The 14,312-nt window shown below is 44.1% G+C and overlaps 1 protein-coding gene across 1 annotated transcript in view; it reads left to right on the top strand.

Annotated features, from left to right (window-relative positions):
* LOC129694457 (CD48 antigen-like) overlaps positions 1-14,312 on the top strand; it is a 36,487-nt gene that overhangs the window by 20,514 nt on the left and 1,661 nt on the right. The window contains exons 4-6 of the mRNA XM_055631174.1: positions 1,883-1,999; positions 9,575-9,676; positions 11,638-11,739. Coding sequence (XP_055487149.1) covers positions 1,883-1,999; positions 9,575-9,676; positions 11,638-11,739 — 321 coding nt within the window. The remainder of the gene's footprint in view (positions 1-1,882; positions 2,000-9,574; positions 9,677-11,637; positions 11,740-14,312) is intronic.

The raw sequence follows: 14,312 nt of genomic DNA, 5'->3' as shown, positions 1-14,312 counted from the left end.
GTGGGGAGGTCAGAGCCGGTGATGGACTGGGCAGTGTTCACAATTTTTGACGTATTCTCCGTTCCTGAGCATTCAAGTTGCTGGACCAGGCCATGATGCAACCAGTCAATATGCTCTCTACTGTTCCCCTGTGCAAGTTCAAGAGAATCCTCTTTCACATATTAAATCTCTGTCATTTTCTCAGGAAGTAGAGGCGTTGATGCGCTTTATTTATAATTGCAACAGTGTGCTGGGTCCAGGAAAGATCTTTGGAAATATGCACGTGCAGGAATTTCAAGTATTTGACTCTCTCCACCATCGTCCCATTGATATGGCGGACTGCGGGGGTGATGCGCCGTTGTGTATGGCTGCTCCTCCTGCAGTCCGTCCTTTCTCCCTTTTTTATTTTTATTTTTAGTCCTGTCCGTGAAAATTGTTCATTGGAAGTCTTCTTTTGTGTGGTGGGTGGGGGGGGGAGAAGGGGGAAACTGTTTTAATCCCAGTCCTCCCTGGTCGGAGATGCGGTTTTCTTCTGAACCGCTTCTTCGTCCTCTCTGTGCGGCCTACCATCGAGCTGGAGCAGCGCTGGAGCGACGATTTCCTGCCGGGACTACAGCTTCGCCGGCAGTGCAGATGCTGGGACACCAACACCAACACGGAGCTGGCGATGCCTTACCGGGTCGCCTTCCGGTAAGCTCCGGGGCACTGGGAACGCCGACTGCAACATCGCTGAGCTGCGGCTGCAGAGCGTCCAGCCGCGGGCGGGCGGCACTGGATTTCAACACCGCGGGGCCTGGTGTCCGAGTTCGCCAGTGTCAGAGGTCCGGCCAGCGCGGCCTGAGACCTTTGGACATTGCAGTCTTCGGGGAGGAAGCGGCCGCTTCAGTCCAGGCCGTTGAAGAATGTTCACCCGACGCCGATGATCCAGCTTCGCGGCAGAGGGCCTGAAAACATCGGGTTGGCTGAGGAGGCCACATATAGACCCCGACCTCGGGTGGACTATGAGGGGGAGAACTGGATATGTTTAGTGCCTTCCCTCACAGTGAATTCTGCTGTGGGGGGACGTTTCATGTTGATTTCTATAGTGTACTGTTCTGTGTCTTTTTTTCTTTTTCTCTTTTTTGTTTTGTATGGATTTATTGACATTTGATCTGTTCAATTAATTTAATCAATCTCTGTAAAGCACTTTGGTTCAAATACTGGTTTTGTTGAAAAGTGCTATATAAATAAACATTATTATTATTATTATATAAACAGGATTGTGGGTCTTCATCCTTCCTCTTCTAAACTCCACAATCAGTTCATCGGTTTTACTGATATTGAGAGCCAGGTTGGTGTGCTGGCACCATTTGGTCAATCGGTCGATCTCACTTCTATACTCTGATTCATCACCATCAGTGATTCGTCCCACAACAGTAGTGTTGTCGGTGAACTTGAAGATGGAGTTTGGACTATGTCCGGCTACACAGTCATGGGTATAGAGTGAGTAGAACAGGGGGCTGAGCACGCATGTCGATAGCCTTCCCTTGTCAACATTCTTAGTTATTTCATAAAACTAACTTTTTTAAAATCTGATGTCGAAGGGCAAGCCTATTGGGACCAGTGGCCACAATACTATTAACTTCAAAATAAATATGAATAAAGACATGGCCTGCCCACAAGATAAAATTCTAAAGATAGACACAAAATGCTGGTGTAACTCAGCGGGACAGGCAGCATCTCTGGAGAGAAGGAATGGGTGACTTTTCGGGTCGAGACCCTTCTTCAGACCCAATTTGGTATTGACCCGTAACATCACCCATTCATTCCCTCCAGAGGGTGGGATGGTTTGGTTGTCAAAAGCAATGGTACAAAGCCTGGTGCCCGATTGCATTTCATTATTTGAATTTATTTTTAATTGTAGGCCTTTCGCTCAAGGAAGTTGTACTTGTCGCAGCATCAACTGCAGGACTGGTGCTCTCTTCAGCATCTCTTCATCCAGCTATGTTTCCGGACCAGTGGAGATGGAAAACACTTGGAGGTATTTGGAAATGATTACTTTGCTTTGTATGGACTTTCAGGTGCCTTCACCTAGATGCCTTCAATTTGTACAAAAGCAAGCAAACAAAAGTGATATTGCAGCTTTCTGCCATCCTCCTAATCTCACCTCCCACTCTAGTTCCTGCTCTCAGTCCATGTGACCTGTGGAATGCAATTCTCCCACATTGTTGCACAAATTATGAACTGGTGCTTTGTCGTGTCGAATTCCTGAAAAGATTCTGGAGTCTCCTTTGACCTAACTCCAGAGGGGTGTTGAGGAGGTGGCCTTGAGAGAAGTCTTGTCACTTCTTGTAACACCAGTCAGGTTAGAGGCGAGAGGAGCATAGGTGGCAGTGGGGTGGAGGAGGGAAGCCTCTCTCATACCTTGTGGCATTGGGTGTGGAGCTTGATAGTAGGGAGCTGTGGGCGGTCCCCATGCACTCCTTGTTCAGCCACAGAGTCGCTCTCGTATCTCGTATCACACAATGGCAATGTGAAAGTATCTGTCCAGCAAGCCTGGTGGTCATTTCTCTTGGGTGTTAGGCCACAGTTCTTCAAAAGCACCTTTCAGTCCAGGATGTTTACCACAGAAACATTCATGCATGAACACATCACCATCGTGCAGTGCCTGTCCCATGTCCACCATCAGATACATTTGCCCTATTTGAGAGGACAGTCCTTCCCCTGAAACGTTTCAATGCAAATATATATATCCCCCATTACGTCCCTCCATCCAGGGAGCCAAATAGTCCATCCAGGTGCAGCAGCGATTCCAATTTTGTGTACTCTATTTGCTGTTCACAATGTGGCCTCTGCACATTGGCGAAACAATCACAGGTTGCATGACTGCTTTGCAGAACAGCAGCAAGAGTACTTCTCAGCTTCCAACAGCTTGTTACTTAATTCTGCACCTCACACCCAATTGGCTTCTTCCACTGTGCCGGCAAAGCCCAGTGCAAACTTGAGAAGCAGCATAGAATAGAATAGTTTCTTTATTGTCATTGTAACATGAACCATGTACAACGAAATTTTAAAATGTCAGCCAGTCAGCGCACCATTCAAACATTTCTAAAAGCTAACATACATACAAGATAACATAGAAATTAACAGGAGTAGGCCATTCGGCCCTTAGCACGCCTGCACCGCCATTCAATATGATCTTCTGTCGATCATCCCACAGTGTACCACAGTACCTTGTATCACCCCCTGATCCCCTTAGCCACAGTAGTATCACATCTAACTGCCTCTTAAATATAGCTACATTTATGCTTTTATAGCAGTGGGGTAAAAAAACTGTTTTGTAGTCTGTTCGTCCTTGTCCTTGTAGATCTGTACCGTCTGCCTAACGAAAACAGTTCAAACAGGGAGTGTCCGGGGTTTAAATGTCCTCTATGATACTCTTTTTTTGGTGACCCGGGAACTGGTAAGTCCTCCCAAGGATCGGGAACGACATCTTCCTCTGGGCGTTGTCAATGGCCTGTCCAAGCCCTTTCCTCTGAGCCGCTTGTAAGTTTCTATACCACACGCTCACAGTCTCCTAAATGCTCTCAATGGAGACCGATAAAGGACAGCAGTCTCATATTTGTCTTTCTTCATAAGACTGTCTTTTAGATCCTAGTCTAATCAGTTGGTATCCAATCTAATCAGGTGTCTATGAAACATAAAACTTATACAATTAACTCAGTTTTCAGCTCTCCTCACTTGCTGGGTCCAGGGAATATCTTTAATTTTGAGTTTTCAGCGAATGTATTGATTTGTCAGTCACAGAGGGTTCTTTGGAACAAAGGAGACTGAAGTGCACATAATTATACAAGATCTAGAGAGTTAGAACAGGAAGGAAATATTCCCATCAGACAGGTGGAGAATAACATTAATTTATTTCATTTGGTAGAAAGACTTGAGGTGTAGAAAATTGTTTTGTAACCAGTGAGTGACGGGGATCTGGAGCTCACTAACTTATTGTTTCCAAAGTTGATGGAGGTGAAATCCCTCACCATGTTGTAAAGCACTAGAAAACCACTGACAAGGACAGGGAAATGGGATTGTCCTAAAGTCCAATATTGGCCAACATGGTCACATTGGATAGAATATTCTTCTTCTTTGCTCTTTATAAACATCCTAATAGAGGGGCCCCCTATATCACAGGCTGTCATAGATTCATAGTCATAGAGCTTGGAAACAGGCTTTGCCCCAACTTGCCTATGCTGACCAACATGCCCCATCTATAATAATCCCCCCTGCTTGCATTTGGCCCATATCGTTCTGAACCTATCCTATTATTGTACCTGTCCAAATATTTTTTCAATATTGTGATAGTACCTGCCTCAGCTACCTCTTATGACAGCTCATTCCATATACCTATTCAATGATTCAACCAAGCATGCTTTGTGTTAAAAAATTGAGTATAGAAGTTGGGATGTAATGTTAAAATTGTACAAGGCATTGGTGAGGCCAATTCTGGAGTATGGTGTACAATTTTGGTCGCCTAATTATAGGAAGGATGTCAACAAAATAGAGAGAGTACAGAGGAGATTTACTAGAATGTTGCCTGGGTTTCAGCAACTAAGTTACAGAGAAAGGTTGAACAAGTTAGGGCTTTATTCTTTGGAGCGCAGAAGGTTAAGGGGGGACTTGATAGAGGTTTTTTAAATGATGAGAGGGATAGACAGAGTTGACGTGGAAAAGCTTTTCCCACTGAGAGTAGGGAAGATTCAAACAAGGGGACATGACATGAGAATTAAGGGACTGAAGTTTAGGGGTAACATGAGGGGGAACTTCTTTACTCAGAGAGTGGTAGCTGTGTGGAATGAGCTTCCAGTGAAGGTGGTGGAGGCAGGTTTGTTTTTATCATTTAAAAATAAATTGGATAGTTATATGGATGGGAAGGGAATGGAGGGTTATGGTCTGAGCGTAGGTATATGGGACTAGGGGAGATTATGTGTTCGGCACGGACTAGAAGGGTCGAGATGGCCTGTTTCCGTGCTGTAATTGTTATATGGTTATATGGTTTAAAAATAATTTGCCCCTCAGGTCCCTATGAAACCTGTGAAACCCTTCAACTTAAACCTATGTTCTTGATTCCCCTACTCAAGAGACAAGTGTGTTTTATTGTCATATGTCCCAGATAGAACAATGAAATTCTTACTTGCAGCAGCACAACAGAATATGTAAACATAGTACATTGTAAACAATATGATAAATGAGAATAAGAAAAAAATAAGTTCAGAGATAATATCTCAACTTATTTTATGAGTTACCACTGATCTTATTTTTTCCTCTCTCATTTATCATATGTTTACAGTGTACTATGTTTACCCCATCTGTGGGGCTGCAGCAAGTAAGAATTTCATTTTTCTATCTGGGACATATAACAATAAAATACTTTTACCCAGTCTATTCCTCTCATGATTTTATACACCTCAATAAACATCCTTTATCGACATGCACTCCAAGGAATAAAGTCCTAGCCTGCTCAACGTCGCTGCATAGCTCAGGTCCTCATGTCCTGGCAACTCCTCACAAATCTTCTCTGCACCATTTCCAGCTTAACAACATATTTTTTATAACAGAATGACCAAAACTGAACATAATACTCCAAATTAATACTCACCAATGTTTTATATGGTTGTAACATAACCTCCCAACATCCCAACCTCCCAACATTTCCCCCTTCAGGATAAGGGGGAAATCCTTTAAAACTGAGATGAGGAGAACTTTTTTCGCACAGAGAGTGGTGAATCTCTGGAACTCTCTGCCACAGAGGGTAGTTGAGGCCAGTTCATTGGCTATATTTAAGAGGGAGTTAGATGTGGCCCTTGTGGCCAAGGGGATCAGAGGGTATGGAGAGAAGGCAGGTACGGGATACTGAGTTGGATGATCAGCCATGATCATATTAAATGGCAGTGCAGGCTCGAAGGGCCGAATGGCCTACTCCTGCACCTAATTTCTATGTTGCTATGTTTCTATCTATATTCAATACTCTGGCTGATGAAGGCCAATGTGTCAAAAGTCTTTTTGACCACCCTATCTACCTGTGATTCCACCTTTAAGGAACTATGTACCTGCATTCCCAACTCCCTCTGCTCTACACTCCAGAGCCCTGCCATTCATTGTGCAGGTCCTGCCCTGGTTAGACTTCCTAAAACGCAACACCTCGCATAACTGAATTAAACTCCAATAACCAATCCTCAGACCAGCTGCCCAACCAATTAAGAGCCTGCTGCAATTTTTGATAAACAACTTTGCGATCTATGATACCACCCAATTTAGTGTTATCTGCAAACTTACTAATCATGCCTTGTATGTTCTCATTCACATCATTTATACAGATGATAAACAGCAATGGGCACACTACTAAACAACCTGCTAACTCTCCTTGGATCCCATGCGATCTCACCTTTCAGAGCAGCCTACCTTGTCAAATTCCTTGCTGAAATCCATATTTACAATGTCTGCAGCTCGACCCTCATCAACCTGTTTGGTTACATCTTCAAAAAACTACAATCAGATTTGTGAGACAGGACCTCCCACGGACAAAACTGTGCTGACTATCCCTAACCAGCTGTTGTCTATCTAAATACATGTATATCTTATCCCTCTGAATACTCGCTAGTAACTTTCCGATCACAGATGTTAGACTCACTGGCATATAGTTCCCAGGCTTTTCCCTGTAGTCCTTCTTAAATAGAGGTACACTAGCCACTCTCCAGTCTTCTGACTAATAAATCTCAGCCAGGGCACCTGCAATTTCTTCTCCGGCAACCCGCATTGTCCACAGAGATTTGTCTACCTTCATTCGAGTTAGAACATTTTTCACCTCCTCAACCATAATACTAACTGCCTTAAAACATTTCCATTGATTGCCCATGTTCCGCAGTCTTCATGTCTTCTTCCACGATATAGATAGGAGAAATCCTCATTGAGGTCCTTGTCCATTTCCTGTGGTTCCATGCAGTGGATTACTGAGTGGCCCTATTCGCACTCTGATTACCTTTTTCCCCCCTTAATGTACATAAAATCTCTTCGGATAAGATGACTTTGGAACTGAGATAATAGTCAATAGGTGCAGGAGTAGTCCATTCGGCGCTTCGAGCCAGCACCGCCATTCAATGTGATCATGGCTGATCATCCCCAATCAGTACCCCGTTCCTGCCTTCTCCCCATATCCCCTGACTCTGCTATTTTTAAGAGCCCTATCTAGCTCTCTCTTAAAAGCATCCAGAGAACCGGCCTCCACCGCCCTCTGCGGCAGACAATTCCACAGACTCGCCACTCTCTGTGAGAAAAAGTGTTTCCTCGTCTCCGTTCTAAATGGCTAAATTTTTCTTAAACTGTGGCCCCTGGTTCTGTTTAAGAATAAGGAGTAAGCCATTTAGAACGGAAACGAGGAAACATGAGATGGGATAGAATCTTGGAGGAGATGTAATTTAAACGCAATGGGAACAAGGAATATTTGGGAGAATTCAGAAACAAGGAACTGCAGATCCTGGTTTATATAAGAAGACACATAGTGCTGGAGTAACTCAGTGGGTCAGGCAGCATCTCTGGAGAACATGGATAGGCAATGTTTTGAGTTGGGATTATTCTTCCGACTGATATTTGGCATATTTTAGTCCAGAGGGCAAAGAGAAGTGAGGGACGGTGCAGGGTCGGAGGGACAATCTTATTCACATCGAACTATGGGTTCCTTATACATTTTGAGAGTGACTTAGAGGCAGCAGTAAGTGGACAGTTATTGTGGTACCACCGGATACGCTTCCAACAAGTATGGTGATGTGGAACACAATGATGTCAGATAGCACAATGGGCTAAGAGTTCGGCTGGCGACCGGAAGGTAGCCGGTTCAAATCCCGCTTGGAGTGCATACTGTCGTTGTGTCCTTGGGCAAGACACTTCACCCACCTTTGCCTGTAATGGAATGTAATTACGGCGGCAGGCGCGGGCAAGGACGCCCTGTGTCTCCCTTTCAAGGGAGATGCTAAAAATGCATTTCGTGTCTCTGTTGTACACTGACAATGGTGGATTTCATGTGAAGTGGGCCTTAGATGGAGCTGTTAATGGTTGCCTAGCTCAGTTTTGTACCAAGGACATTCAGGTTAAGTGTTTTGCACCTGGTGGATTCTGGTGAAAGACAATCAGTAATAATGGGGGGTACACAAAAAAGCTGGAGAAACTCAGCGGGTGCAGCAGCATCTACGGAGCGAAGGAAATAGGCAACGTTTCGGACCGAAACCCTTCTTCAGACTCTTATTCAGTAATAATGGGGGTATAGGAATCAGTAACTTTGATAGAAGGCAGAATCTGTACCTACAGATAAAAGCATTGGCAAAGGTATGAATTTGAAAGTTTCAGCAGTAATATTTTTGAGGAGTGAGATTGGAAGAGGGCAAGAGGAGTGAAAACAAGATGAAATCTTGCCACCAGATTTTTGAGAGCAGATTGAAGAAGAACAATAGATATCAAATCCATCAGCAATAGATGCGGCCTCACCCGTTGAGTTTCTCCAGCATTTTTGTCTACCTTCGATTTTCCAGCATCTGCAGTTCCTTCTTAAGCAATAAATGAATGATTTTGTTACGATGTGTGTCGGGGTGGTGGACTTCCTGGGCAGCCTCCATTTATTGTCCCCATAATTGGGCAATTTGGCCTAAATGGCTGTGCAGCTCAGTCTTCATCTGGGGTCAGAGCAATGGCCATGAGCACCAGTATATAATAATGTTCCAATTCTTGGCAGCAGAATGAATGTTCTTAATTAAACTGCAACTTCAGACTGGCTGTTGTTGCCCCAGGCAAGACAGTGGCAACAGCAGCCTTGAGATTATGTAGATAACACGGGAAGCTGATTTAAAGTGGGCTCTTGCCTCATCCACTGGATGTACACACGTATGCATAACCTGCCTTATTCATAGCCAGTGGGTCGTTAGTGTTATCAAATGTAATGGTGCTTTTTGTCTCTCCTGGGCTCTCCACTTGCTGTCATTGCAGCACAGAGTAAGCTAGTCTGCCCTATGACTTACCAGGAAGTAGGATACATATAATCACTAGTGTCAAGCTCTTATAATGGATGCCAAAGGTGGCAGGGTGGTGCAGCAAATGGTTAAATTGCCGTAAACATCTCCAGGGACCTGGGTTCAATCCTGACCAGAGGTGCTGTCGGAGTGGAGTTGCTCATTATCTTTGCGGCCATGTGGATTTTCTTCTCGTGCTCCAGTTTCCTCCCACGTTTCAAAGACATGTCAGTAGATTAATTGTTTAAGAAGGAACTGCAGATGCTGGAAAATCGAAGGTGGACAAAAGTGCTGGAGAAACTCAGCAGGTGCAGCTGCATCTATTGCTCCATAGATGCTGCTGCACCCGCTGAGTTTCTCCAGCTCTTTTGTCTACCTTTGGTAGATTAATTGTCTGCTTGAGCTACTCTTAATGTACTGTAGGTCCTTAGCAAAAGGCACTATTAGCCAGCGAGAGGGAATAGACTAAAGGAATATAAAATGGGAGGATTGGAATTCCGTCTTCTGTGTTGTAATAAGTATGTTTGGATTTTCAGCAGTTTTAAAAATTCTTCTTTTTTTCTCCACAGCACTTCTGAAAATTAAATTTTATTTTTTGAGCCTATCTTTCAGTAATACCGTGTTTTTTATTGTCATCTACATTACCTTCGCCTACTGGATTTTATTTAAAGGTTTGTTGACATATTTTCTTTACCGACCTAAAAATGTCCACTGTCATTGACTGGAATGAGTATCTGTCAGTATCTGAGCTGCTTCACCAGGACCAGCAACACCTGCGGTCTTCTGTCCTACAGCCAGGCACTGGAGAGCCTGCTGGAGGTTTTTGACTTCAATAGCTGAATGACATAAGGAATAGGATAGAATTAGACCATTCGGCCCATCAAGTCTACTCAGCCATTCAATCATGGCTGATCTATCTGTCCCTCCTAACCCCATTCTCCTGCCTCTCTCCATAACCTCTGACACCAGTACTAATCAAGAATCTCTGCCTTCAAAATATCCACTGACTTGGCCTTCTGAGACAAAGAATTCCACAGATTCACCACCCTCTGAATAAATAAATGTATCCCCATCTCCTTCCTAAAAGAACTTCCTTTAATTCTGAGGCTATGACCTCTAGTCTGGACTCTCTCACTAGTGGAAACATCCTCTCCACATCCACTCTATCCAAGCCTTTCACTATGTATGCTACAATGAGGTCCCCCCCTCACTCTTGTAAGCTCCAGCGAGTATAGGCCCAGTGCTGACAAATGCTCACCATACGTTAACCTACTCATTCCTGGGATAATTCTTGTAAACTTGTAATTAATTCAGAAACAAGTGTTCTGAACTTAAAGAAAGGTAACTTTGAGGGTATGAGATGTGAATTGGCCAAGATAGACTGCCAATTGATTCTTAAAGGGTTGACGATGGATGTGCAATGGAAGGCATTTAAAGACTGCATGAATGAATTACAACAATTGTTCATCCCAGTTTGGCAAAAGAATAGATCAGGGAAGGTAGTGCATCCGTGGATAATAAGGGAAATCAGGGATAGTATCAATACAAAAGATGAAGCATACAAATTAGCCAGAAAACTCAGCCTACCAGAGGACTGGGAGAAATTCAGAGTCCAGCAGAGGAAGACAAAGGACTTAATTAGGAAAGTGAAAATATATTATGAAAAAAAACTGGCAGAGAACATAAAGACTGACTCCAAAAGGTTTTATAGATACGTGAAGAGAAAAAGATTAGTTAGGGAGGAGAGGGGGGGAGAGAGAGTGCCTTTTTATTTCAACCCAAACAACCATTTGCAGGTAGTGCTTTTTTACTTTAATCATATTTTCATTCTCATACAAATTAGGTGCAGGAGTAAGCCATTCGGCCCTTCGAGCCTGCACCGCCATTCAATATGATCATGGCTGATCATCCAACTCAGTATCCTGTACCTGCCTTCTCTCCATACCCTCTGATCCCCTTAGCCACAAGGGCCACATCTAATCCCTCTTAAATATAGCCAATGAACTGTGGCCTCAACTACCTTCTGCGGCAGAGAATTCCACAGATTCACCACTCTCTGTGTTAAAAATGATTTTCTCATCTCAGTCCTAAAAGACTTCCCTCTTATCCTTAAACTGTGACCCCTAGTCCTGGACTTCCCCAACATCGGGAATAATCTTCCTGCATCTAGCCTGTGCAACCCTTTAAGAATTTTGTAATTGCCAGTCTATCTTGGCCAATTCGCGTCTCATACCCTCAAAGTTACCTTTCTTTAAGTTCAGGGCCCTTGTTTCTGAATTAATAATGTCACTCTCCATCCTAATGAAGAACTCAACCATATTATGGTCACTCCTGCCCAAGGGTGCATGCACAACAAGACTGCTAACTAACCCTTCCTCATTACTCAATACCCAGACAAGAATAGCCTGCTCTCTCGTTGGTTCCTCGACATGTTGGTTTAGAAAACTATCCCGCATACATTCCAAGAAATCCTCTTCCTCAGCACCCTTGCCAATTTGATTCACCCAATCTAAATGTAGATTGAAGTCATCAATTATAACTGTATAAACATTTTGGTTGTTGCAATAGGTAAAAGGTGTGCTGGTCATTTCTCAGGAGCCTGTTTGTTAATTGAATTCATTTTTAATTGCAGGTCTTTCACCATTGGATGTCGTGGTTATTATTTCATTGATCACAGGACTGCGGCTTTCTTCAGCATTTGTAAATCAGCCCCACAACACGAGTTCAGATAAAGGTATTGATGCTGTTTAATGTACAGGGGTGTAAACTCCAAGCACTTCACATTTAACTAGTTCTTATTTTTACACAAAGTAAAGTTTGAATAATCAATCCTCACTCGAACAGCCCCAACCCCATGACCCAAGGGATGTAAATGCCCTACCTTTTTGTCCAGTTGTGAAGTGTTTCGTGCTGCAAATATTTAGGCGATGTTTCTGAACTGACAGGAGAGGGTTCTTTGGGAGAAGAGGCGCTGACAGGAGCATTTCAATTCTTTTGCATTTCACAGATTATGTTGAACTTTATTGTAGCAATGATTCAGTTTAGAGGTGAGGACTGAGGGAAAGGCTGAATGTGGACTGAAAGAGTAGAGGAGATGTGACCAGTGTAAAGAGATGGGGAGCAGGGGTTGGACACGAGCAAGCAAGCAATAGGTGAGGTGGGGTTGATTGGCAGATACAAGTCGGGTATGGTCAAGGGTGATATAACGATACAGGCTGAGAGGTGAAAAGTGGGGTCACAAAAGCTGCAGATTCTGGAATCTGATAAGAAAGGAAAATGAATAGTGCATCACAGGGAACTAAACATCCTTTCCAGGTGAGAGAAACTCACCTGCACCTCCTTCCATTGTATTCATTCCAGTCAATGAGGTTTCCTCTATCTATCTATCTATCTATCTATCTATATCTATCTATATATATATAAAACTCAAATCCGTCCATCCGCCTGCAGTACGGATCCCTTCCTGCCTTTCGATTCGTGCCCAATACTCGCAGATGTCCAATCGGAATGGCCGTTGCTTGCAGACGTCCAATCGGAATGGATTCATTTGCATGTACGGCTGCCGGCTGCATTTCTTCCTTTGATTCATTGCCACGCCCAATCCAGACGCTCAATCTCCGAGATATTTTCCATTTCGGTAGAGATTTCACTTTTCTTTCTAAGTATCCGCTCCTCATTTCATTTTGTCGTGTTGAAGTACATGTTTTTAATCAAATCCTTTCCCCCCCCCCCCCCCCCCCCCCCCCCACCCCAAACCCCAAAATTTCAAAAATAAACAGGCTTCTCCATTTACATGTCAGCTTCCAACACACTTCGAAACAAAGTTGCAAAACAGGAACACTGAACTTTTCACTGCTGCAGCAGGCAGGGAGGTGCCATTGGATTTTTTTTTAAAGAGGCAGGGCAGTGCTGGAATCTTACTTTTGAGAACGGCTTCAGTTCCATTGGAGGAGACGGGTGCATGGGGGATCACACCATTGGGGGAGCAGACCCAACGGGTCTGCACTTGGTCTAGTGTCATTTACAAAGTGACTACTTTCTGAGCACCTGCACCTTGTCCACTGTGACCACCTGGATCTCCTGGTTGATAGCCATTTTAATTCTCCTTCCCATTATGACACTGGTCTGTCCATCCTCGGCCTCCTCCACTGGCAGAGGCCAAATGCAAACAAGAGCACCAGCTCCTCGTATTCTGCTTGGATGCTCCGCAAACCAATGTATGAACATTGAAACCTCTCATTTCAGGTAAACCCCTCCCCCTCTGCCACTTTGTCTCTGCTTCTATCTAGCCTGGCCCTTTCACGCACCGCATTCTTCCTGCAATTCACCCCCCCCCCCCCCCCCTCCCCCCCCCCCCCCCCCCCAGACTTCTGCCCATGGATAAACCTATTGCTTGCCAGCTCTTGCTCCATCCCACCTCCCCTACCTCCACCTTCCCTCCATTCTTTCAGTCCAGTACAGGGTCCCAACCTGAAACGTTGAATTTTCATTTCCCTCCACCAATCATGCCTGACCTGTTCCTCCAGCAGCTGTTCCGACATTTTAGAAATGGAAAAGATTGAGTGAATAGGGTGTAATTTTGTAGATGTTCTGCTTGGAGGGATGATTGGATGGAAACTAGAGAGATGTAATTTCAACACGTGGCCTTACAGGACTGATGCAGAGACTTGAACCTAAACACCAACTATTCATTTAATTTCCCAGATGTTGCTGAACTCCCTGAATTCCTCCAGCAGTCGTCTTTTTTGCTGGAGTATAGGTCTGATGATAATTACTAGGAAGTTGCCAGATCTGTTGATCAATGTTAAATCAGATTTTCAGTTGTGTTCTTATTACCAAGGCTTCCTAATGAGTGAATGGAGATGAGAGGGTGGAAGGGAGGGGAACAACAGGTGGGAGAGCAAGACTTTTAATGGAGACAAAGGACTTGGTGATATTGAAAAGGTTTGATGGAACACCAACAACATGTGAAACACGAACTGTAAGCTGGGAAATTTGTAAAGCCCTGGTGGGAGAATTGAAAGAGAATCTGTTCAATAAGTGAAATTTAAAATTGATGAGAATATGAGTGGCGATCAAAACAAAAAGGCAGTTCATGACCATCCAGCTTAGCAACTGGGGGAAGCACGCTGGTGCAGCAGTAGTGTTGCTGCAGCCTGGATTTGATCCTGACTACAGGTGCTATCTGTACGGAGTTTGTACGTTCTCCCCGTGATCTGCGTGTGTTTTCTCTGGGTTCTCCGGTTTCCCCCCCACATTGTAAAGACGTATAGGTTTGTAGGATGTGTAGGAAGGAACTCCAGATGT

This window comes from Leucoraja erinacea, unplaced genomic scaffold, assembly GCF_028641065.1.
Source record: "Leucoraja erinacea ecotype New England unplaced genomic scaffold, Leri_hhj_1 Leri_67S, whole genome shotgun sequence".
NCBI lineage: Eukaryota > Metazoa > Chordata > Chondrichthyes > Rajiformes > Rajidae > Leucoraja > Leucoraja erinaceus.
The sequence above is the reverse complement of the archived record's forward strand: the minus strand, read 5'-3'. Positions and strand labels throughout refer to the sequence as shown.